This window comes from Drosophila suzukii, chromosome 3 (genome assembly GCF_043229965.1).
Source record: "Drosophila suzukii chromosome 3, CBGP_Dsuzu_IsoJpt1.0, whole genome shotgun sequence".
NCBI lineage: Eukaryota > Metazoa > Arthropoda > Insecta > Diptera > Drosophilidae > Drosophila > Drosophila suzukii.
In genome coordinates this window covers 3,422,745-3,449,614 of record NC_092082.1, presented here as the reverse complement: position 1 = coordinate 3,449,614, position 26,870 = coordinate 3,422,745, and the positions used below count along the sequence as shown (strand labels likewise).

The window sequence follows — 26,870 nt, the reverse complement described above, 5'->3', positions numbered from 1 at the left end:
TAAAAGCATATATTACCAGCAAACACAAATATGTGGGCATGACAGTTTTAGGAAACATGCAATAATATCCAGTTCAAATGGGCTGTGCTTTGGCTGGCTCTCCTTGTTCCAATTATTTGCTGTTATCTTAGATCGGTGTGTATATCCCCATTATTAGCTTGGGGCTCACGTGCAGGCGGTAATTCACTCCGGCAGGTTGCCACCTGGGCGATCCGACCTCGCCAACCCCAAACCCACATCCACCACCCATTTGTGCGTGTGTGTTTGTATCTATTGTTATGGTTATTATTATTTAAATTCCTTTGTGGGACTGTGGAGCATTATTACCGGCTTCACGACTGTCTTGACTAAAGTCGACATCCTGCCAACGTGCTTAGCATAAGATACGCAAATGCGCCAGGACCTCCTCCATACCCCGCCTTATCCTTACTCATCCTTACCCATCCGTAACACGCCCCCAGTTTAGATTTTTCCGAGAACAGGACCGAGATTTTCCCATCGGCCTGACACTGCGATGGCAATTATCCGACAGGACCCGGCCAAATTGAATTGCAAGTGGCCGTCTTAAGTGCTCGTTATCATTTTCCAAACTGCGTCTGGCTAGTAAACTTTGGCTATTATGGCGACTGTGGTAATTGCGGTGCAAAATCTGAAAATCAATGCAAATCAGTCCTCCGAAAATTTGGTAAGTTATTCGCACACTAAAAGCATTTCGGATTTCTCATCATCATTTATTTGCACAATCGTTGAATTTATTATATTAGTTTCGATTACGTATTTGCTATGACTATACAATATTAAAGCTAAGCTAGACCTAAATAAATTAGGGTATATTTCAATTAGGAGAAGGGGTCACTGAATCATTATTTTAGGTAAGAATATTTAACTGGGTAATGCTTTTTAAATTTACTAAAAATATTAAACAAAATGTTAGAGCATAAAAAATTTGTTGGAAAAATATAAAAAATAGGTTCGGAACAGTGTAAAATAAATATTTCTTATTTTTATATCTTTAAAATATTTTTGAAATTTGTATCACCCATTACCATCATTTAACAATAACTTATGATCCCCTTTCCTGGACTTCAGTAATCTCAATTAAAATCTATATTTCATATCTTTGGTATTCGTTTATGCTTTGCATTCTTGCTAAGTTATACGTATTTACAGAACTCTTAAATGTATTTACACAATAGAGAGGATTATACTTGTTATTGAGGGCCAAGGAGCAGTAAATATAATTCTGTGGTGAACACCTGAAAATGTCTTTTTCTTTCATTATTTATTATTGTTGCATTTGCTGTTAAATTGAGCTACTTGAGTTTTTGGGGCGACTAAATAATGCTGGCAAACTTTTGAGCTGACTGAACTTTGAGCGGCGTTTTCAAAACTTTCTGACAAGTTGACAGACTGCCGGCCTTTATATTTTTGGACCCAAGGAACCCCAGTTTCCGGAAAAGTGTGAGGAAAATCGAAAAGTTCAGGACACCCAAATCAGCCAAAGAAAAGGAAAATCATTCATCAAGTTCGGCCGTGAAATGCTGTGTAAAGGATATTTAATTAAAGGCAGTCAAAGTTTACGCTAATAAATAAAACTTTGACCAAAGGCCAATGGAAAGTGAAACGATATTGGGTTCGAAAAAGTTTCAACGACTAATTTACTGCGAAATTGATACAAATTCAATTGATTGAACAAGGGAATATAAAAGGATAAAGTCCGGAGAAAACAATATTAAATTCTCAGTCTAAGAAACTATTTTCTTCAGCCTGATCGCTGGCGAGTCTAACTGTCTTAAGAGCTATATCAACGAGTAAAGTTTAGGAGGAGAAGTAGAGAAATTGGGAAAGGAAACACTTAACGCTTATCACAAAGTAACGCAACGCTTGGAGCGTTTAGTTTATGCCTTCTGTACAGTTCAATATATAGTAATTACAACTGCGGTCAAAATACTAGCACTACCTTCAGGGATTGGCATTTTTAAGGTATATCACTTGAAGTTAAATAAGTTGATTTTTGGCTCTGTAATTATTTAAAAACGTTTTATTGGACGTGGGTTCACCTTTTTTTTTAAATTTCCGAAATGTTTTTAAAAATCCAGTTATAAATATATATTTTCGGTATAAAAGTACCTATGTACTTGTTGAAATAGAATTGAAATTAGGAGTTTCTTATATTGATCATATATAAATATGTAACAATTATCACTTTATTTTTTGAAAAAAACTTAAAAGTTCATTAAATTAAAACGAATTCAGTAAAATTTACAGTAAGAAACTTTTTTGTGTTTTTTAAATTTTAAATTATTTGTAAATAAGCTGTAAAAATTCCTGACTAATTTACAAATCGTGGTAAACTTGAAGCCAATCATAGCTTTTTCAATTTATAAAATGATCTCAATCTAGCTATAATTTTGACCACAGCTGTCTGCTAAGCCCTATTCCTTGACTAATCGTATTTACAAGACTAGTGGACTAGAGTTACCCCTTCCATTTGACCCACTCTCATCGTATTCACCAGGAGACAGTCTCAAAATCCGGACGAGACGTGTCCCAGTTTCTTGCTATCCGGCAGCGTCCAGTCGTAACCAATAGATGTATTATTATTGGTGGTTGAGTTAGTGGTCGATGCGGATCTCTGCATCTCGCGGGCGGGAAAGTATACCACTGGTCCAGGGGACGGAGCTCGGTTCCGCTTGATCTTGACCAGACCGGGTGACCCCGATACCTGGGTCAGGCGAACGTTGTTCAGGGAATTATTGCCACCGCCACCAACGCATCCCCCACCGCCTGGCCCTCCGGTGGCCACCAGATAGGTGGTGGTGGTGCTCCGCTGGGTTCCGTGCCTCGAGAAGCGGCCGGAGGATCGGTGGTTCAGCGTCCCATCGCCGTTGTTCGATATGGAGCTCTCGTAGTGGATAAGATCCGGTTGGTCACGACTCAGGCGGCGCTTGAAAAAAATGAGTAAAAAAATGCGCTTGAACTTTTCGCCAAAAATGATGTATATTAGGAAGTTGACGCTGCTGTTGATGGTGATCAATAGATTCGAGATCTTCGTGATCTTGTGATCGATGGTGCTGTAAAAGGCCTCCGATATATTGAGTACCAAGGGTAGAAAGTTCAGCATGAAGAACACTATCACCACACATAGCAGCATTGTGGCCAATCCAATTTCCCTCTTCTCCGATCTCGATAATCGCTGACGCTCCCTATTTGCCCTCTTCACCTGTCTATATATCAGGCAATTCAGTATGGCTAGGGTGAGAAAGGGTATTATATAGTTCACGATCAGGTAACACCAGTGTATGTATATATTGATATAGGCCTCCGATCTCCGCAATCTCGAGGGTCTCACGCAGTGGAGTATTACATCTTTCCCGGGTTCGTGATAGGTTACAGTCAGGACCTCCCAAAATCGAGGCATATTGTAGGCCAGGGAGAAGCAGACGCATACTATAAAGTATATCTTGGCTCTTCCGTAAGTACAGAGCGCCCTTGCTTTTAAGGGATGGCAAACGGCCACATATCTTTCCAGCGTCACAGTAAATGTCATATATATACTAGCTGTCTGGGCTATCATGCCTATGGGAAATACCGCCGGCGATATAAATGGATAAACGTAGTTGTAGTAGCCAAAGAGGTGGCCCGTATACGGATATATAGAGGGTATTCCGAAGAGTAATATTGAGGTGATGATAAGTACGGTATCGCAGCGGGCCAGGCCAGTGAGTAGATAGTTGATACTCGATCTCATCTGGGGTCGGGAGAGGATTATCATGGAGATTATATTGCCCAGGATGCCGAGGACACCAACGATATTTATCAGCACGCCACAGACCCAGAACTCAATTCGATTGTTTTCCATTAGTGGATTGTACACATCCTCGCAGATTCGCGTCCAATTCGGTTCAGGATCCAAACCCAAATCGTCGTAATGGGGATACTGCAGATCCGTTTGCACCTCCGTGTGGTTACGGACGAGCTGCAAGTTGGGTTGAGTGTGGTTTTGGGGGTACAGATCGTATCGAACCGTTGGGCTCTCGGTGGCCATCACACTGGCCAGGAACTCATCCTCGCTGATGGCTCCTCCGTAGTCGTAGTCGGTGGGCGGTGGCGGCATTACTCCCGGCGAGGGTAGCTCCAAGCGGAGCAGGAGCCTCGCAACCGATGCACCACTCATGGTGGCGGGGGGTCTGGGTTTGGGGTCTACTGGGGACCCACGTCCCCGATCCGCAAGTCAACCCCTACTCGAATCGTGGGCGTAACATTTAGGTAGCTGACTGGAAACTTTCGCACGGACATCAATTCTGCGGCCACAGGTCGGGTACTATTGTGCTTCCACCTGCCTCCTTGGTCACGGGCGAGGGGTCACGAGCACCTGATGACGGTGTCCTTTGTCCTGGCTTATAGCCGGCGTCGTCGACACTTTAAGCTGCAAAATAGGAAATGAAAAATGGAAGGTCGTTTTAAACAAGGTTGCATGTTGCACTGAAATAAATATTTTTCTAAAAGGTGTTAGAAATATTATTCTGCTTAAACTATGCGAGTATAGACCTATGAACAATGTGAATAATTCTATCATAACTATTTTGAAATATTTTTGCTTTATAGTAAAACTGTAACAGCACTTAAAATAATTTTATATTTAAGGAGCGGGTAAAAAAATATTATTATTATTATTATATATTATTCTTTTCAGTGCCTTTGAGACAGGTAACTTAGGTTATATCGATTAGCAACATGAAGCTTCTACTTTGTTCCCCCAAACAAACCTATGTGCTTGGCTGTTGGTGGGGAAATAAGTAAGATATATGTATGTTTGCCGGAGACCCAAAACATTTTCTGTGCGCATTATTAATACCTTTGGTGTCAATTGCCGGCCTCATACCCTTCTTGCTTAAAAGGAAGCCTAATTGATGCCTGCTTTCACAGGTAAATTTGTAACAATTAGTTATATAATTAGAACAAGGTTATTACGTTTCAAAATGATTTGCCCATTCGTTATCCCCTTGGCCTCGTCAGAAGTTTAATTTTCTGGAAATTAACTATTCCAAGACGGCGGAGGGTGGGCGTGTTAAGAGCTTCCTAAGGAATATCTTATTACACTTTGTTGAAAGGGAATTTTAGCAAGTATGCAGGGAATTCCACAATCTTAAAGAAAATTTAAGGAGATTTGTATCACTTATCTTTGCTTTTAGTCAGGAATATAATATTATGAAGAAAAAGGAATCCTTTAATACTTTCTACTTATAGAGAGGCATTTAATCAGCCCTCGAGTACTGCAAAAATTTAGCACGTTTATTTTTATTCTCTTATTTATTTTTTTATTTATAAAGAGCTAACAAATAATTGAAATTATCAGCTAGCAATGATGTTGAGCAATGGCGACGTGGGCCTTCAGCTCGAATTGTATATAATATTATTTTTTAGGGTTTCTTATAGGTATTTATTTCTATTGTTTAGCTTAGGTAGAGTTATCCTATATGCGGTGGTATAAATTTGTGTTTTTTAGAAATTGTATAATTTTTGATATGTTTGGTGGTGTGGGATTGGAAAGTGCTTCTAGTGGATTGGTGTTATTAAATATTTGTTGTCTTTGGATGTTTAGCGCGTTGCAAGTGGAAAGTAAGTGTCTTATTGATACAATGTCGTTGCAGAATGGGCAGGTATTGGTATGGTTTGGATCGATGTAGTGTGTGTGGGTTATTTTGGTGTGTCCAAGTCTGAGTCTTGTTATTTTTATCTGGTCTAAACGTGAGATGGATAAGTGGTTGTTCTTTGTGATGTGGTAGCTGTTGAGTTGGAGTTGGTTAATTGACTGGTACCAGGCTGATGTCTTCGTTATATGTAATAGTGTTTTGGCTTGGTGTGTGTTTTTTATATATTTTAGTATGTCTTTTGTGTTAAGATTTTCAATAGTTATAAGTGGTTGTTTGATTGCGTTTTTTGCTAGGGAGTCCGCCAGTTCATTTCCTGGTATTCCTACGTGGCCGGGTATCCAGAGCAGTTTGAATTTGTTAGGGAATTTTTGTAGCAGGTTGCGGGCGTGTGAAATGTAATGCTCAATATTGTTTGTGTTTTTTATTGCGTCGATGGCAGAGAGAGAGTCAGAGCATATGCAAAATTTGCCTCTTTTCTTCTTTAATATTTCGAGCCCCTCTACAATCGCTAGCAGCTCAGCGGAAAACACTGACGAGTAGTGTGGTAGAAGGCCTAGTTTTATGCTATCTGTTTCGGTTGTGATTGCGAGGCTGGTAATTGTGTTTGTATGCGATCCATCTGTGTAAATGTAGGTGAATTTGTGATTGTCTTTTGTCTTAATTTCTGTGAATAGTTTCCGAAAAATTTGTGGTGTTGTGTTTTTTTTGTTGTATGTACTTAGCGATGTGTCGATTTTTAACATATCAGTGTTCCAGGGTGGTGCGGTCTGTGCACGCTGAGTAACTTGTTTGAGGGGGAGGTCGTGCGCTTTGGAGTTTTCTATTATGCGGTCTATTGTTGATTTGTATTGTGGTCGTTTTGGTGGTCGGTATGATTTAAGAATTTTTATTATTGGGGAGTTTTTGGCGTTAATCAGGGATTTTAAAATGTTTGTTGTTAGGAGGTCACGTCTATCTTCTAGTGGGTCTGCGCGTGCTTCGTACAGGATGTTGTCGATAGGTGTCGTCCTGAATGCGCCAAGAGCAGTTCTGAAGGCAGTGTTTATCGGTGATTTTACTTTTCGTAATGTTGTTTGTGGGCAATATCCGTAGATTGGAAGGCCGTAGTCTGCTTTTGCGGTGATGATTGCTTTTGTGACGTTTAGGAGTGTAGACGTGTTGCAGTTGAATTTTGGGCTTGAGAGGCATTTTATTATGTTAATTGATTGTTTGAGGCTGTGTGAGAGTAGTTCAGTGTGCGTTTTCCACCTGTATTTGTTATTGAAATGTACGCCAAGTATTTTTAGTGATGTTTCGTTTTGTATTTGTATGTTACCCGTGGATAAAGTGCAGTTGCAGTTGTGCTTTCTGCAGACGTGCAGGTGTTTGCATTTTGTGGTCGAGAGCTTGGCGCCAGAGTATTCGGCCCAGTCCAGTATGGTGGTTATGATGGGGTTAAGGTTTATGTTGATATTTTTTCTGTTTTTTAGTTTTAGTATCAAGTTAAAGTCGTCCGCATATGCGCTTAGGCTAATGTTGGGATGAAGAGTGAGTTTTTCTGCTAGTTGGTTGTATGCTATCACAAAGAGGATCACGGAAAGTGGAGAGCCTTGAGGTATGCCGTTTTGGATGGGTTGAAAGGAAGAGAGGTCGGAGTTGATACGAACCAGTATTTTTCTGTTTGTCATATAGTTATACCCGTTACTCGTAGAGTAAAAGGGTATACTAGATTCGTCGGAAAGTATGTAACAGGCAGAAGGAAGCGTTTCCGACCCCACAAAGTATATATATTCTTGATCAGGATCACTAGCCGAGTCGATCTAGCCATGTCCGTCTGTCCGTCTGTCCGTCTGTCCGTCTGTCCGTCTGTCCGTCTGTCCGTCTGTCCGTCTGTCCGTATGAACGCTGAGATCTCGGAAACTATGAGAGTTACAATACTGGGATTAGGCACGCAGATTCCTGAGATTCCTGCGCAGCGCAAGTTTGTTTCAGCACAGTGCCACGCCCACTCTAACGCCCACAAACCGCCCAAAACTGTGGCTCCTACAGTTTTGATGCTAGAATAAAAATTTTAACTGAAATGTATTGTTCTCATCAATACCTATCGATTGACCCAAAAAAAAGTTTGCCACGCCCACTTTAACGCCCACAAACCGCGAAAACCTGTGACGCCCACAATTTTCATGCTAGATAAGAAATTTTAACTGAAATGTATTGGTCTCGTCGATACCTATCGATTGATCCAAAAAAAAATTTGCCACGCCCACTCTAACGCCCATAACGCTTAAATCTGTATACCGCCGGTAGGTGGCGCATTTTAATCTCGCTTTGCTGCTTGCATATCTCCATATAGCTGAGTAACGGGTATCTGATAGTCGAGGTACTCGACTATAGCGTTCTTCCTTGTTTTTTATGTAGTTGGTTATTTTTGGTCCTGTTTTCCAACTGGCGAGTTGATTGAGTATGGAGTGGATTCCAATTCTGTCGAAAGCTTTTGCGAAATCTAGGGATATGATGGATGCGTGGTTTCTTCTTGAGATAGCTCTTGCTAATAGATGGTCAACTAGCAGTAGACTGTCCATAGCTGATTTACCTTTTCTGAAACCAGTTTGGCTGTTTTGGATAAGTTTGTCGTTTAGTACAAACCACCACAGTCGTTTTGCTATGATTTTATCAAGAATTTTTGATAGACATGAGTTTAGTGAGATTGGCCGGTATGAATTTAGGTTGGTTTTATCTGTGTTTGGTTTTATTATTGGTATTATAAGACTATTTTTGTAGGTTTGTGGGATGTAGTTATTTAATATTGAGTTTTGCAGGCTTATTATTCTATTTTTTGTTGTTTTACCTATGTTTTTTATCATGGTATAGTTAATTCTGTCCAGTCCGGGTGTATTTCCTTTTAGTGTGTTTAGTGCTGCTGCGAATTCTATTGGTGTTATGGGCTTTTCTATTTCTATTGCTCTTTTGCTGGGAATGTATGACAGGGTGTGTGTGTTATTAAGTGATGTTTGCTTTTGGTGTATGAATGTGGTGGTAAAATTTGTATCGGATGATATTTCTGAAAAATTTTTGCAAAATAAGTCTGCGATTTCTAGTTTGTGGGTGGTGTTTTGGTTTGTGGTTGGGTTAAATATGCAGTGTATGTTTTTTTGAGGGTTGAGTCCGCAAAATCGTCGGATGTTGCTCCAGATTGTTTTAGGGGGTGTTTCGGGTGAGATTTGGGAAGTGAAGTTGTTTATACTTTGTTTTTTATCTTGTTTTAGTGTTAGTCTAAATAGTGCATTTGCTTTTTTGTATTTCAGGATGTGTTCTGTAGTTATGTTTCTTCTTAGATCGTGCCATTTCTTCATTTTGTCTGCTCTCAGTTTGCTAAGGTTATTGTTCCACCATGGTACATTTTGGGTCTTACTTATAGGGTGTGTTTGGGGTATTGCCTTGTGGGCGCTGGAGAGGATTATTTTGTGGATTGTTGCAGCTTCCTTGTTTATGTTTGTGCTTGGTTGTCTTTGTGCGGAGTATTCTTCAGTTAGCTGGCAAAATTCTTGCCAGTTTGCTTTGTCGGTTAGAAATGTAGGCTTACGTGGAGTGACTTGGCGGTTCGATGTGTTGGAGGTGAAGAGGGTAATAATTATGGGGAAGTGGTCGCTGCCAAACAGATTATCTTCTGTTTGCCATTTGCTGTCGATTTGTAGCATTGGGCTGCTGAAAGTTAGATCAACGTTTGTTAGTGTGTTGTGTGTGCTAAAGTGAGTAGGAGACATGTCGTTTAATAAAATATAGTTTGATTGGGTTATAAATTTCTCTAATATTTTTCCCCTTGTGTTGTTCTGATTTGAGCCCCAGTTTTTGTGCCAACCGTTAAAGTCGCCAGTGATCAAGGTGGGTATGTGTGAGGTGTCTAGTACGGCCTGAAGGTTTTGCAGTGAGAAAGATTTGTTAGGTGCGATGTAGGCTGAGATAATTCTGAATTTAAGTTTGGAGTTCAGTTCCATGCATACCGCGTCAAAATCGTCGCTAAGGGTTATTTCTCGAGCTTGCAGTGATTTGTGGGCTAGGAGACCTACGCCACCGTGGGAAGATGAGGTGTTTTTTGAAATAAGTATATAGTTAATGGGTATGGGAATGTGACTGGTAAATTTTATATGTGTTTCTTGTAAAGATACTATAAGTGGTGTGTGTTTTTTAATGATTGTTTGAAGTTCGCCGTAGTTGTTGATATATCCATTCATATTCCATTGTATAATCTTCATAGTCATTTTAAAAGCCAGTAGTTTGTTGTTGGTAAAGGATTAGTTGATTGAGTACCTGTTTTTTGCTAACTGCTGCTAAAAGTGTCACATACTTTCTGAGTCGCTTATGTTAATGTGCTTGTTTTTGTTAAGATTTTTTGGTTGGTTAGTTTTGGTGGCTTTTAAGTTGGTTGTTAGTGTCTTGTTTTTGTCCTTAGAGAAAATACGTAGTTTCAGATCTTGGGTCCTTTCGCTTGCCATGTTGACCTTTGAGGTGGTAGGGGGGTCGAGATCCATGCTGATAACATCAGTTGTTTGGTGAGCGGGTGAAGTTTGTGGGGGTGGTGTGGTGTTTGTAAATTGAGTTGGTGTGGAGGTGTCTGTAGAGAGGTCTTGGTATGATGTTAGTTTTCTTTGTTGATGTTCGTGTGTTGCTTGTGTGTCATTGTTTTGTTTTGTGTGCTGGGGTGTGGGTGTTATTTTTGTGGTAGTTGTTGTTTTGGGGGTCTGTTGTTTAGATAGGACAGATGCAAAGCTGTTGCTAAGATGTTGGTTGCGACGAGTGTAGTATAGTTCTAGTGCAGTTTTGTGATCCACTTTTTGTGTAGTTTTTATTGTGATCAGTTCTTTTTGTTTTATGAATGTTGGGCAGCTGCGGTCTAGTGGGCTGTGTTTTGCGTCTGTTTCGAACATGTGTTTGCAGTTAATGCAGCATTTTTCGCTGTTGCATTTCTCATTTTCTTCGGTGTGGACTTTCTCGGAGCAATTCTTGCAAAGTTCATCGGGGCTTTTACAGGTTGGAGTCGGGTGTCCAAATCGTAGGCATTTTCTGCACCTTAATGGGAGCGGGATGTATGGGCGTACGCGGATCTTTTCGTATCCAATGTTCAGGGAGTCTGGGAGAGTAAGGGTTTGGAATGTTATTATAATTAAGCCAGTTTCTGTTAAAGCTTGATCTTGTTTTTTTAGGATTTTTCGCACTTCAGTGACTTTTTGATGTTTTAGTTCGTTTAGTATTTCGGTTTCGTCTATACTGCGTAATTCGTTGCAGTATATGACCCCCTTAGAGAAGTTCAAGGTCTTGTGTTCGGTGGCTTTTACTTCAATGTCTGCCATGTTTTTTATTCTAAGTAATTTGTTTGCTTGTAAATTGTTCTTAGTTTTAACTAATAAGTAGCCCGATCGAGTGTTTTTGCATGACTCCACTTCTCCTCCGCACGCGAAATCGATGGTTTTTTTAATTAGGAAGGGTGATACATTTTCAAAAGACTTATTGTCGGTTCTGGTGATTACAATGTATTTTGGTTCGCCTAGGTGTTTGTTGTATATTGATGTTCTACTTATGTCAGGCGGTTTATCCATTGTTGTTGTTTTTATTGGGCTGGCGCCCGGCACGTGGATTTGTGTTTGATGTGTTTGTTGTGTTTGTTGTTTTTGATTGTTGCGAATTTTGTTTTGTGCACTTGTTTGTTTTTTTGCTGGTAAGCTAGCAAGAGCTGCTGTTTGCGATTAGCACTACGGGAGCACAGAGGTAACACGTCTTATCTCCAAGAAGTTTGAGGTGATACTGATTTTTATTCTCTTATCTGCCTTTGATCATATAAAAATTATATGCCCATCAATATAATAAAGTTCTTTATATCATGTCAGTTCAAATACATATATGTACCACAACCCGTAATCTCTATTATAGAGACTAACAGAAACTAACACCAAATTAGTAGGAAACATTTTCGTGTCCCAAAACGGATTGCCCCTAATCGCCATTGAAATTGGTTTTTGCTGAATATAGTATTTCCATTTCTATTGGCCATTATCCCTTAATGAAGGTCCTGTGTTTGTCACACTCTAATGATTTAATTCACTTTATTTCTTGTCGGTCCCTATCGAATTGTCTGGCAACAAGTGTGGCCACTAAATCATTTAAGGGATCGAACTCGCACTAAATGTGTCGTTGCCACGTGTAAATATCACGAATTCTCACACCGCCGGGCCCATTGAATGTCACAATTTTGACACATCAATCAAGCTTAAGTGGCCAAAACCAAAAACGAATCACACCCACACTCACATCAACGATCCATTTGACCAGCAAACAAAGAGACAGATACCAACAGAATGGGGCCAAAATGCGAGCGCCGACTGATAGCTCGTCAAGTAGCCAAGCAAATCAGTCAGAGCACACGCTCATATAGTTTTGTATCTGTAACTAGATGGTTACTGGGAAAAATAGTAGACGTAATATGTATAAAAATGGGAATTATGATGAGAAAATTTAACACATTTAGTTCCATCTTGAATGATAGAAAACTTCATTTTGTAAAGCATTTAAGTTTATAATATTTTTGTTTGTAAAACTAATAAGTTAAAACGTTGAGGAATCGTTGATGAAATTATTTGGTATTAAATAAGTCTGTTTTCGATATAAAATTAGTGCAAAGAAGTTTGAATATATTAATATTTAACAAATGAGATGCTCAGTCTTCTAAGCAGCTTTAAGTATCATCACATCACATAATATATCAATTTCATTTATGTAAACTGTTTATGTTTCGTTGGTCAACAAGAGGTTTAGATTTGGCCCACACACGGCGTTTGAAATAACTTTGCAAGATTATTAGATTTGAGGCTTGCGAAAATTTAAGCGGCTTACGACAAGCGAGACATGCGAGCAACTGAAGTTTAGATAAGATAAAGCCGGCAGCTGCAGTGGCCAACACATGAGAAAACAGAGATAAATTTAGAGAGCTGTCAATAATGCATATATATACTGTGATTTAAAGAGATACTACTAAGCAATATCTTTAAAGGTAATGAGAACAGTATTCCTAATAAATAATTTTTATTTATTTAAAAAATGTCCATCTATTATATATTTTATTAAATATATATATTTTTTTTACGTTTTAATTATGTTATAATACATGTTTTCCTCAGTGAGCATAATCAGGACCTCTGTGCGACTTATTCCCTTGATTGTATAATGAAATCAATATATATTCCCTTGTCGAATCCGATTGTGGATCTATGCTGACGTAATTTATGGCCAGGTTAGTGAAACAAAGAGTGCGTCAATTGCTGTTGTTGATTATATGATACATGTAATTGTGGCCGTGGGTGTTGCGATGCTTGCGGTTTTGCTCAGTTAACCACAGAGTGCAGGAAACCAGAATAAATGGAGGGCAAAGGGCGCCGGGTCACACGCTGCGTATGCGTGATATTTGGTGAAATGGCATTTGTTATCTGTGCAGCGGCAGCATTTTGATTAACTGGCAGTGTCCGCTGCAGTTGTTTGCATGTTAAGTGGTCAGCGATTTGCGGTCATCGGACTGCAGGTGTCGTTGAGCATCGTTGACCCATACCATCCATCCCCCCCCCCACGAGTTCCATTGTTTCAACCCTGGGGTCCTAATGCGATTATCTCAATTAGAGGCGAGCATAGAAGTGCTTTCGGTCGGGACCTTCTCCGGGCAATTATAAGAGCAATTATCTTTAATGCCTCTGACCCTTTTGCCACTCTTGACGGCCCGCACGTGTCCTGTGTTAGTTGCTCTGCCTGCGAGTGACTCATACATTTACTTTTTACGGCCCTGACATTGGTAAATCGCCCACACGACCAGTCCCAAAATTGCTTTTTCCCAGCCTGGCTTGGTTTGGTTTGGTTTGGCTTGGCTAAAAAAAATAGAGAAGCACTCGATCCTGGCTGGCAATTTTTCCCCACAGCTGGCTTTATTGCGGCAGTTCTGGTATTCGGAATTCCCCACCACTTCCTTTTTGTCACGCGAAAAAAAAGAAGGAAAACACAGGCTTTTCGGTTTCACTGCCTTTTGGTCTTTGTTACTTGGGCATGGGGCTTTTCTCGGCTTTTGTTGTTTCACATGTTTTTTGGAAAAACAACAAATATCAAAGACCGCTTCGGGGATGTTGAGTGCCCTTTTGAATGTCCTTTTCATAAGCAAAGATATAAACCAAAACATTTGACAATACAGTTAACATATTTAATAAAGAAAGTAATTATATTTTTTTTCAAGGTGCTCTGAAAATATGGAACCACTTGAAGTTCCAAAATAAAAACCACAAATATTTTATCTTTAAAAATAGACAGTAAAGTAGACTTAAAATCAAAGCGACACCAACTGGCATTCCCAAAACCATTAAACATCTCCAGTTTTGGGAAAACCGCTTTTTACAGCTTTCTGAATGGCTGAATGAACCATAAATACAGCTCGGATTACGCGGCTTAACCACTAAAAGCTGACTGAAATCTACATGCAAGCCATCCGGAAAACTTTAAGCCCTTAAACTCTTTTGGAAAAAAGGGCATTCAAAGGGCATGAGTGGTGTGAACTTTGGCTGAGCCGTACAATGTTTCCCGTTAAGGTTTAAACGATTTTTCGCGTTTTTTTCGCATAAATACGTTATGAATAAAGTGCTGGCTATGCAGCCCGTAGTGCTAATTGCACTTTCAAGTGCCGATGCAATTAAAGTGAATGTGGATAATTAAATGGAATTTTATTTACAGCCGTGTGTTATTGCCAAATCAATGTAAGGATAATTAGAACAGACACGTCCCATCCTTTTACTTTTCACGTTGAACGACAAATAGTTTCAATTAATGTTTCATTCTGTGAACGACATTAAGCTTAATTATTCAGAAAGCAATTTGCATGTGGAATGCTTCTTCGTCATTCATTCCCCTTTTTGTTTTCCCATTTTCCGTTGCTTTCCTTTGTTGGATTTTCATGAGTGCAGTTGGTTCGGTGTGGAAAATCCATGTTTAGTTTGGGCGCCGGATTGTCTGGATTGTGTCATTCTCGTTTGGCTGGGATTTCTGGCATGTGCCGAGCAGATTTGTTTTCCTTATTTAAGTGGAGACATACCGACAGTTCTCGAGTTGATGAAACGGATATGAAAAGGTTATTGATTGCTTAACAGGTGGTAACTATTAATTAAGGGCATAATGAATTGCAGGCATGAATATTTTTAGCATGTTGAGTATCGAAAAAAAGAAGGTCGTTACAAAATAATATATTATTTTAAATCTATAAAATATTTGTTGTTGACATATTTAAATTTCCAAAGATTTCCAATGGCTTTAATAATTTCCTTGAAATAAACAAAGATATAATTGGTAAAATTTTGAAAAGAAAATAACTCGTGTGAGATTTTTTTCCATTAATTAAAATGTAAATGTAGAAACAATAAAACTAGACATAAGTGAAAACCCCCTCTAGAACCCTTATAAATCGGCACCTTTGTCTAGGCCATATATCACTCCGCGCCTGCCATTTTTCCTGAATTTATTTAATTAAGCAGCTTAAGTATATTAACTTATGTTTGCCATCCACTTTTCCATTGTGATTCCATGTGCCTGCGGTATTCGCTTTACTTATAGACATATAGCATTGGAATTAGTGTTTTCTGAACGCAAAATGTATAGAACAGAGAGTGCTCAGCCGCATGTTGAGCATATAAAGCCAAATAAAATATAAAACATATAAAAGTCTAAGAATCTGGTTGGCGGCATGAAATGAAAACACAAAATTATAATTATTATATTTCGCAGCGAGAGAGAGAGAAAAGCAAGCTCTTTGCGATTTATTTTTAGTTGACAGTTTCAAGGCTTTTGCTCTCGACACTCTGGCAGTCGGAACCAAAGGAAAACGCTAAGAAATAAAGAAATGCGACTTTGGCCAAAACGAGGGACGGCTCGAATGGCTGTGAATGTCCAGCCCGGTTTTTGTTCGGTTTGCCCCGCTGTCATTTGCATTTTCTGTTGCAATTTCGGTTTTAATGAGCATCCTGCCGAGCTTCGGAGGTTTCCAAAGGCATTCGGCATCCAGCTTCACTAATTGTCGAAACTCGCACCATTTGATTGCTCAATGGCCAGGTGCTTGATTCTCTACGAAGAGCAAGTGATTTATGCCCCAACGCGTTCGTCTTTGTTACTCTTTTTACACGGAGAGAAATGGGGTAGCCACTTAGAATACTGCTCAAGAAATTCATAAATTAATACCTTTAATTTAACTTTAATTCTTTTCAAAGGAAAAATAATAAAAATAATCAATTAAAGTAATAAAATTCATGCCTGAAAATAATATATTTTAAGTTTAACTCTGTATACTGTCAGGTCAAGAAATAAGTATAAAATTAAATAATAATTATATTATTAGATACCAATTTAACATTTTTAAGGCAAACTAAACATTATAAATTTCGGAATCTAATTTAAATTTATGTGATTTATTATAAAATTTTAAATTGTTTAAAAGTTGTATTTCTGTGTAATCTTCTATTTTTCTATTAAATGGTGCTCGCGGTTGTTTTTCTGAATGGCTGCGTTTAGGGTAAATAATCGCTGCATTGTTGCCTGCAAAGTACCACGCGTGGTATACTTAATCATTGCGACATTAAGTAGCAGCGAAGGATGAAAAGGCTCAAGATCTGTTTGCCTGTGGAATTTAAGACAAGGCCAACAAAAAATACATTGCGGCTGCTTTCCATTTTTCAGCTGAGCCTGAGTTATTCCTAAGTTCACCCTTTCTCTTTTCCTATTCCTTCTCGTGTATAAATAAATTCTCAGCATTTAGTTAATTAATATGCAGTTTGTGGATAAGAGAAATGCATGTGAATAAATTTGAATGGCAGCACCTGGACGAAAATATATACTGCCAACAAAAAGATGTGGCATGTAAATTTACTTTACAAGTGCTCTCTTATTTGTTTAAGGCCAAGAAATTCTGGCGAAAACTTTTTCATGGGCATTCTTGAAGTAGTTCTCACTTTAATCTTTCTATCATCTCTTATTAGGTTTCTGCTTTTAATTAAAATGAAAATCTTTTTGCTTCACCTGCCCAAAAGTGACTGCAAACAAAGTTTGGCAACCAGAAGCAAAACAAAATAGTTGTTTAGTACAACAAACAGAGCCCCAGGCTACCTTATTTAATTTAATGCTAGCTTAAATACAACTGAGTTTCATGCATTTATTGGTTACTTTGTTTGTATTATATGAAATATATATTCTCGAAACGCAAAATGGTTTTGACAGCAAAGTTTCGCCTTTAAAGAAAGTGCAGCCTTTATAGTTTAAAATTCTAATACTTTGAGATTCTTGTTGCAATGCAATGATATTAAAAGTCTTCTTAGAAAATTGCTGTTGAAATATTTTTTATACCAAAGGGAAAAAATATTTTTTATGTTTAGTAAAAAATTAAAAACTGGAATTTTTATTTACATTTTATTGAGTTAAAAATAGGTAATGGCTTATAAAAAACATAATACGCTTTGTATTTCGTTTGTTTATATTGAATGGGCTTTATTTTTCTTTGTAAATTGTATTCCCATTAAGGTAAAGCCAAATTGAAAATATATTGCAGTACTCAGTAAGAAGATCCCACTTTTCCTGCATTGTTATCCAAATTTTATAGAATTCGATAAGTGCCTGTGCTATATCCCAGCACTGTTTGTTCCCCTTATGCAATAAAGAACTCTTTTCAAGATGTTTTCCTTAGAATTCGGAAGTCATAATAAAAGCCAGAAACTGAGGAAGCCACTTTCAATGAAAACTTTCAGGCAAATCGAATGTGTTGGAGCGACTGCATCTCACGGATGACCCGTCAGCGGCAGAGAGTCCTTCTCCCTCGTAATTCCCAGACAATGATAAAAAATGCCTTTGTGGAATATCTTCGTGCGACAAGCCACATGCGGGGTTCCCACAGCCATAAATTAATCTTTTTAATATTCAACATGCTGCGGCTTATCGACATGAAAATCATGAGGATTTTCCACACCCAAGGATGCTAATAAAAAAAGCCACTTGACATTTTGCTTTCTTAAGGAAACGCATGGTTTATGACACACGTTTCCCGCCTTGTTTTTGTTTCCCTTTGCTGTTTTTTTAATAGGCTTATTAAGAGTTATTTGCTTACCTTGGGAATTTAATTTACAACTCGTGGGTGTGCAAGATATTCGCATATTCCCATTTGCATATCTTGGCGGCGAGAGTGTCAACAATCAATGCCAAGGGATTGTCGGTGCGATGGGGTTAATTAAATTGGAATGGAATGATCTACGATTCGATTTGTTGTTTTCTTTTTTTTTCTTCTGGGGCTGAGAGTTCTTTGGCTTCCTCGGTTTTCGGCGGAGATAATTTGGACGTTTCGCTTCCCAAAAAAAAATATTCTGGGAGCTTTTTATCGATGCTGCTCACTCACACAGGCCAGAATATATTTAATATATTTATTTATAAATTAATGCGCTGCTGGCAGGCGATTTCACTTGATTATATACTACAGTAGGTATTATTTAAACACTTTCTCCGTTTCGAATTGGATAAACAAAACTTGGTTTCTATTTATTTATTTGGTGAATATCAGTGCACTCTCACTCTCGTTTTAATACACTCGCTCTCCCGTGCGTATGAGTGATATTTTTAAATATATCGAAATTCGCTTGCCGAACGCTTTTTGTGGCGCGAACGCGTTGAAAGCTGTCTGCCAACTGTGCCGCCGAATTTTCCGCTTAGTTTTTCCGGCTTGCCGCTTGGCAACAATGTTGCTGAACTGCAGTACGCATGCGCCGCGGAAAAGTTGCTTCTTCGGCGGGGAAAATTCATTCATAAAGAAAATTGGCGCCGTCATTACTGCAAGCTGCATGTTGCTGCAACACTGCAATAACCATTGCACCCGGTGAAAGTGTCTGTCCGTCTATTTATAAGGCAGCCAAATGTCGTAAGGCGAACAATCAAGTTTTATGCCCTCTATAATGACCACAACGACCCAGTTTGTGTTTGTGCAATTGAGGAACGCCTAGACGCCCGTATACTGTATACACTAGTATATTTCCCCATGCCCGCCGGAAATGCACTACTAAACTCAGATGGGTGGGATAAGTGAAATTTACTCGCTGCGTGGGTGAAGAGCGCTCGAGGAAATTAATTTAATGTTTATTGTTTGGGCAGCAGACCGCCGAGCATTGTTTCCAGCGGAAGTGGGCGAAGGATAAGCCAAGTGCTTTTGGAACTTCCATGTCCAAATATAGCTAAGTTTTTCGTCAGCGGTCACAAGTCATTAGCCGTTTTTAATTGCATTGATGGGGCTTGCTAACTGTGCGCCATGTTCAAAAGTTTTGATATAAAACTTAGTCAGAAATAAAATGTTTGAGAAAGAAAACATAAGTTTTTTAATAAGCATTAACTGAATAATGTAACAAGCTTTATAAAAATACTGTAATTCTACGAATTATTTGAAGAAGAATTTTTATTTTTTTGTTTATGGTTACTTAAATTAAATATATAATATTCATTCTTATGTTTTCCTGTAATTAATTATTTCGGTTCATTATATTTAAAACACTTATATATACAACAATATTTATTATCATTTACTAACAATAAATTTTAAAATTTCAAAGTAAATTTCTTTTTGATTTATTTCTTTGTGTATTTGCCCTTTTAAGACCCATTGAACTCTTACATTTTCTTCAATGCCATTTCGAACTTTGATATTTTATGATTGATACTATCTGCTGGCAAAAATGCGTTTATCAAACTTCACAATAAATTATCCGCCCACACATATTGTATTTCTTTTCTAAGGTTTCAGCTGTTCAAGTCCTCACAGTTCTGGAAAAAACTAAATTAAATTCCAGCTATGTCCCCCGCAAAATGTTTTTTTGAATACATCCTGTACATTAATTTTTAGGCTTTTTGCAGAAGCCCTCAAACTTGATCCTTCGGTGGCATGTGCCTGAGTTTTAAGGCTTTTTCTTCGGCTGAAAAGCCATAGAAAAGGCGGCGAAACTTGCAAAGCCCAGTCCAGAGACAACGCTGCGGATTACGGCTGGCTGATTTATTTTCCCACTGGGTCGCTCCTTTTCCCTTCCTGCACCTGTCAGTACGATGGCTTTCCTTTTGCCCCGACAGTCGGAATATATTTTTAATATTTTCATTTCCCAATAAGACGGCTGCCAGGCTGCCTGGCTGGCTGACAGATGATGTTTCCTTCCTTACGCCCCGAAAGACAACAATTTGGGAAAGTAAGACTGGCGCTTGTGGGTGGTCGTGCCAATCAATGGCATGACGCGCCAAAGAGTTTTCATTTATTTGCCTCGCTGTTGACACTTTAACCGCCCGGCGATCTAAAAGTTTTATAATAGAATCGTCGCTGACCAGCGGAACGCAACCTTTTTGGGGGAGTTTCAGATTAATCACCCGACATTTCCACTTGGCTTAACCTTTATGACCCTTCCCACTGCGGACTCACTTGACTCGCACAATTGCACAACAAATCCAGCGCCCAAAGAGACCGCCCACTGCCAGCCGATTTATTGGCAGCTGACCAGTGGTCAGCAAAGTAAAAAGGGCACTTCATACGGCTTCAGTGGCAGATTTACGGCCGTAACACGCACTAAAAGGCGGGTCACTTATATTGAAGTCAGCCCTAATTTTAAGAAAAATATCCCATTTTATAAATTTCCTAACAAAATAGTAACTTTAAAATATAGTCACAGTATAGTCACAATATATATTAAAAGAATGGTACTTTTCCAAAGATTAATGTAATTTTATTTTCTAACTATGATACAATTATTATGAAATGTAATATATTATTATTATAGATTATAATGAAATAAAAAAATATATAATTTTATTTAAAAAAAAAAGAAAGTTTGAAAGTATTTTATTTTTCTGTGTATAACTTTGTACACTAAATTCAACTTCCTGCCGAGTTTGCACTTCTTCCGCTCGACGCTGTCTTAAAATAACAGGAACAGGAAAACGGGAAAAGTGGAAAAGTGACTTTAACGCAAAACTCAAATAATTTCATTTTCGACTTCGGTTTGCGGAATTGCATTGCAAGATGCAGCTGTTGAGTTTCTGGCTTTTTGCTTATTTGTCTTTTTTTTTAGGCCAAGAAAACAGAAGCTCTTGGATATGTCGACACTTTGCGACAGCTCGTGCCAGATTCAAATTGGCTTATACCGTATTTTCCAATTGCGATGCGCTTTTGAGGACCGGAGAATGGAGCACGGAGACTTCCAAGTGCCACAGCCATGTGCCGCTCGAGATGGATATCTCGAAGATTCGTTATGGCTTCTGCAAACTGAGGCCGTGACAGGTGGAAATTGATTTGAAATTGACTTGCAGTCATAAACTAAAAGAAATTGCGATGGAAAATGAAAAAATGTTTATGGCATAAGCCAAAAGAAGGAATGATTTTATTTTTAAATAAATTGTTATTTAAACAGAAGGTTAATTTTTCATTACTTTAAAGTCAGCACACAATCGTTGAGAAAATGTTAGTCACTTAAGAAAATTTGGCTCTTATGAACCACCTTTAATATTCTAAAGTGAGCAAGATAGTTATTTAATGAAGTGTTACTTAGTTCAACTCCAAGTCCTCCCCAATGCACTTTCATTTTCTGATGCTTGACACTTGCATAAACTGAAGAGTAGTCTCTGCTAAGCGGTTTACCTTTGACCTCCTGGGAAAAGACAGCACTCCACCCTCTTTTTGATTGAACACCCCGTTCAACGGGGTTGTCAATTGACTCTTTTTTATAAATATCCTGCTGCAGAACCGGGGCCTTGCCAAGTGCTCCATCATCAGTCGGTTCTCAGGAGGCTGGATCCAGGGCCCACCAGTAGTGACTCATCCAATCCGCAGTGACCTTTCCACATGGCTGCCTTTGGTCTGGCAGCTCCACTTGAAAACTCCGGGTAATAAATTGAAATCGAAATCGAAAATAATAAAACTTGGCACATCAACAGAACTTGTCTCCGCAAAATAATGAGTGAAAAATTGAACACAATTTGGCCGAACGCCTGTACATAATTAAATATAAATGTCTGACTACGTATATAGTGTTATATATAAGGCATGCCATAAAGTGCCGACAATCATAAGCAATAACACAGCAAATAAATAACGCATTTGCTGTTATAAATCCTACATGCGATTCCATGTCCATGTCCTTTTCCTTTGTGCTGCTGCAAATGGCGGCCATTTGCATAAATGAGGGACTAAGGAGCAGCTACGTCATTGTTTGCAGTGCGTCTGAAAAGTTTTCGCCGCCTTCGGGAAAAATTCAGAAAGCACCCATTTTAGTTTTATCTCCACGACGCCATCGCTCCAGCTCCAAGCATTAGCACTAATATGCATAAACATGTCTGTGTAGGTATGTATAATTTTTATGTTTATTACGTCCCCCAGGCGATTTTGAATATTATACAAGCGTCGACGAGAATTGGGCCTTGAGAGTACCCTAGTATCAAGAGGTATTTAAGTTGCTTAGCTGCTTTACCTCTGCAAAAAATTCCATTTCATCAATTTAAATACATTATTTCGAGCCCTAAAAAACTTTGTTCCTTCTTAAGTAAAACATTAGAATTCAAAAGTTATGGAAATAATGCCTTCATTAAAATACTATTTTATTTTATTATTTAAAACCCTAAGTATACTTTTAATAATAATATATAATTATACCACTTCCTTAAAACATATAAAGAGATATGCTAGATTTTTTCGTTACCTACTTTAAATGAAAATGATTAATAATTGTGCTTAAAGTTAATATGAATATTTTAATTTACATTTTATCGGGTTACTATTTTTGCAGTTCCTTAAAACATATATATAGAGTATAGAGTAATATAAAATAAGTTTCCTTATATATGTTCCTATAACTATAATAACTATGATTAGAAATGAAGTCCTTTAATTGTGTTAATTTATATAGCTGATATTACCACCGATACCTCGCTTTGTTCAGGTAAACCCTCCATGAGTGCCTCGTGGGCATTCTAACGGCGAAACGGCGATTGACCCAGAAATAACCCCGGATTGACCTCTTGCCTGATGGCCAGCTGGTGCCGCACGCGCCGCTCTTATCAACAGGCGAATGGCAGTTTTACGATACGGTCGCTTATCAACTGCTGCATTATTGCGATGCGACCTTTGGTGGCTAATCAAGAAGAGCTTACTACCTTGTTGTGGGCGAATCCTTTGGGACTTAGCAGCCAGCAGGCTCTGGCGGAAGCGGATGTGGCTCAGTTTACCCGGCTAACAGCGTGTCCTTTGACGGCCACCGACTTGGCCATAAATCAGCCGCAAGTTTTGACGGAAATTCAAGACGTCAGGAGTCGCGCAGCGGGAAATCCACAAGCTCAAAAGGGTTTCCGCTGGGCGAAGACTGAAATGAGCTGGGAAACTTAAGCTGCATCCCTGAAGATGGCCGGGAAAATGTATGCGGAATTTATTTTTACGGAACTGCAATTACCAGAAGTGGACCATAACAATTACAAGGATGGTAGGATTAAGGAGCTTAAAACGTTTTTGCTGGAATTTTACTGGCCTTGTTTCTAAGGGGTGCTAAAGTATAAGTCTTTAAGAGTTGATTAACTTTGCTTGATTTATATATATCAAAAGAGTATTCAAATTTCTTGAACAAATATTGAAAATTTCTTCTACACAAGGGATCCAAAACTCATATTATAAGTGAAACCAGTACGCACAAAATTCCATAATTCATAAACCTTTAGTAATCCCAAATAATATGCACATAAATAAATACAGTTCAAGTGCCGTCGCATTCCAAGTTCAAGCGAAAAGTTAACCCTGTGACCAAATGGTGTTTTGCTTTGTTTTGGCCTGGTTTTATTTACCTTTGTCTGGGACAATTTGGCGTGTGTGGGCTGTGATTTAACCGGAACAATATATAGTCATCCGCAGGACAGAAGCCACTTTCAAACCGAACAATCAGCGCCTACATAGCGAACTTTTCTGAGTCACCCACTGGCAGGCTTCTGGCCTTTTTCTGGCTCCGATTTTGGCCTTCCGCCACGAGTTGGCAGTGGGAAAAATGGCAAACGGATGTTGTGCGCAACGAGCCGAGTCATGACATTTGCATAACAAATTCCATTTAGCCCCAGCTCCATTTTCCCCTCCCCTTCGCCACAATACCGAGACATGGAAACATGTTTATTTTAGATCATTTCATTCTATTCCACCCGCATTCAGGCGCTCCATCATAATTATGTGTCACAAATACCGAGAACTCAGCCATTCGCTCTTCATTATTCAATCACTCGATGGCTGTGTGCGAATTTATTGGGGCTTTAAAGCAGGGAACTTGGGTCCTTTGGCCAGGATTGAGGTGAGGAATCAATGGCAAAGGATGGGGGCGTGTTCAGTTTGTCGTTAAATCAAATCAGCGGTACATTACTCCACCGCCCAGGCTCTTGGGGAATTTCAGGCCTGCCAACAGTGGGCGGAAATACCGAGTCAATCGAAAATTAGAATAAATTCTAACAAGGAAAAATGAGAATTCCGTCAAAATGAAATTAATGACAATGAAAAGGTTTTTTCAATACGTTAAATAACAAAATATTTCATTTGCTTTGAATGATTTGAAGCACGTTTTAGGGAAAATGGTTTTTAAAACGAAATAATAATGTGTAAATGATGGTCTTCAAAGAACAATTTAAAGAAGAACGATAAATAAGCATGGCAAAATGAATGGTTTGGCAGAAAATAAAGAATCGCAAAATATGTGCATTTAAGGTATTAAAAACGTTTGTATTTTTTTATGGTACTTCTAAAATCCCAGACGATGATGTTATACCAAGGTATTACCGCTTTTATCGACCACCAAGTACACCTCTTAGAAACAGAATGACTTACGGATTTGCCATCTACACGAATAATTCAACTTAATTTGTCAGTTGAGTGAGTGCGGGGCTTTGAAGTCGCTGTCCTGGCATATGAATTTAACTAAGTCGGCTGTAATTTGTTTATTTTCTGTAGGTGACACATTGGCATTGGTGGTGTGGGGCTAAAAGGACCGCGGTGCCAGGTGTTTACGAGCGGGCCCTCCTGTCGTATACGTGACGGGGTTGGTGGTTTTCCGGCTTGATTGTTCGCTGTTGGTTGAAAAAGCCTTTTTCCCAGGCAGATAGACTTTAATTCAATTAACTGCGAAAGGGCTGGAGGTGCACACGTGCGTTTTTTGACACGGGTCAGGGGTTAGGTGACGGTTTTGTGGCCATTTTTAAGCATAAAACATTAGCTAATCCTCGCGCAGGACAGTCGAATCCTCTGGTTTTTCGGTAAAATCGCAGCGCAGATCGGCGACCTTGGCCAGTATTTCGGTTTTGAGGTGCTCAAAGGGGCGGAGCAGGCGCACGGGAACCGACTCATCGCGTCCTTGGAAAAGGGTTTCCCCGCTAAAGTCCACGAACCCATACTTTCGGGCACCCAGCAGGGTTGCCAACAGTTTGTCGGATATGTCGTTATAGAGTTCGAAAAGTGGACCGAAAGCCAGGGTTCTGAGACCATCTTTGGGATCATCTTGACCGGATTTCTGTATCGTATCGCACAGCTGCAGGATCTCCTCCAGAGCACGGACACTGGCCTGCAGGGATCTCTGCTCGGAGAGACTTCCCGCCGGAGCCCGGCCGTACTCCTCCTGCGGAAAGCTCCTCTTGGGCATGTCACTCACATTGTAATGGGCGAATGGGTTTATCATCATCCAGTTCTTGTGCTGTTCGGCATGCTGATTGAAAAGCGTGATGCGCGAAGAAACCGACGAGTCCTGCGGGGATTTATCCAGAAGGTCAAAGGTCATTGGATAATTATACCCCGACCACACTCACCTGGTTTGCAGCCATTTGAAAAATTTCGCGGGAATTTTGATTGGTTGTTTGCCGAAAATATTTGTGGATATCAGAACAGAGCCAAGCCTGCTGTGCGTCCAGCTGAGGCACAAACAATTCAACCAAGTGTCAAATGATGTGGCCAACTTGATTATTTTATGGGCTACATTAAATTTATAAGAAGAAAATTTAAAAAAAAAACATCCCTTAAATTTTATACACTTTTATAACAATATATCGCATTGAAACTTTATTATATTTACTTATAAGCTTAAAATTATTTTAATTTTTGCATTAAAATACTATCTAATAATATTACAAAAAATACAAATATTATTTCCTATTAACTTAATACATTAATTTAATCTTACTTGGATTTAAAAATTTTTTATTTTCTTAAAACCTCTTTGTAATTGTATGTCTCCTTACTAGTTTAAATTTTCAGTAACTATCAGCTATTTTAGTGCACATTCCTCTAATTAATGCGTTCAATCAACCCATTAATGATTGTCGCTGCCACATGGATGCAATCACACGCATCTCATTAGGGTTCGGTTGAATCCCAAGCCGCGTCAAACCCGCCACATCAGATCTCCGAAAAGGCGCGAGTTTGCCCAGGGATAATCAATCAAAGTGTCGCTTTAAATACCCCCTCCCCTGACATCCACTTCCACTGCCACATTTACATTTACATCCACCCACTCAGTGGATTTTAGTGAGGCTTTAAGCCAACTCCACAGGCAGTGGCAGCCATGTGGCAAATGCGGCGGAAACAGCTCGCAAACTAGCTCCATAAATTTAAGCCTCGAATGGCGCGCAAGTCGCCGGAAGTATTTGGAGCTCAGTGCAGCCGGAAATACAAAACAAATTTCCCAGAGACAGAAAAACCGAGTGTTAGAGCAAAAAACTGGGGGAGCGGAGAAATTAATGAAACAAAACGAGGAATTGAAAGCCAGGATAATGAAAGTCAGTCCAAGAAATTACGCAAGTCGAGACTTTAATATGCTTTTTAAATAATTTCGTCAAAAAACTTAAGTTCTTGAATTATTCTTACAGAAATTATTTGGTTCTTAAAGTTGAACAAATGTATTTCCTAGTTTCTCAGCTTGAATTTAAAGCATTTCAAGAGTCAAGCTTGAGATTTCCGTTAGTTAAAGCCAGACAGATTGCGGCCCCAAGTCAAACCAATAAAACCTATAATATCCTGCCCCTCGGGATCCTCCAATTAAATGCTGTCACACAATCTGCCAATCCAATTATTTTCTTTCCGAGGGCTTGAACCAATAGTTCCACTCAATGAGCATTAAGTTAAATCACGCTTTAAGCAAGAACATTATTCGAAGGGTATCA

General features: G+C 39.0%; 2 protein-coding genes across 2 annotated transcripts; both read right to left on the bottom strand.

Moving 5' to 3' along the window:
• Positions 1-2,153: 2,153 nt before the first annotated feature.
• On the bottom strand, positions 2,154-18,374 carry FMRFaR (FMRFamide Receptor). Its single transcript, XM_017077923.4, has 2 exons — positions 17,797-18,374; positions 2,154-4,429 (listed from the first exon to the last, which is right to left on the bottom strand). Exon 2 carries the CDS (start codon positions 4,175-4,177, stop codon positions 2,528-2,530), a length of 1,650 nt encoding a protein of 549 aa, XP_016933412.2. The 5' UTR covers positions 4,178-4,429; positions 17,797-18,374; the 3' UTR covers positions 2,154-2,527.
• A 6,270-nt stretch (positions 18,375-24,644) lies between these two features.
• LOC108012691 (actin-binding Rho-activating protein) lies at positions 24,645-25,670 on the bottom strand. Its single transcript, XM_017078119.3, has 2 exons — positions 25,521-25,670; positions 24,645-25,459 (listed from the first exon to the last, which is right to left on the bottom strand). Exons 1-2 carry the CDS (start codon positions 25,533-25,535, stop codon positions 24,935-24,937), a joined length of 540 nt encoding a protein of 179 aa, XP_016933608.2. The 5' UTR covers positions 25,536-25,670; the 3' UTR covers positions 24,645-24,934.
• Positions 25,671-26,870: the final 1,200 nt, after the last annotated feature.

Bases quoted from the DNA above. Each gene is read 5' to 3' on its own strand.
- FMRFaR (XM_017077923.4), bottom strand. From the start codon at position 4,177: ATGAGTGGTGCATCGGTTGCGAGGCTCCTGCTCCGCTTGGAGCTACCC.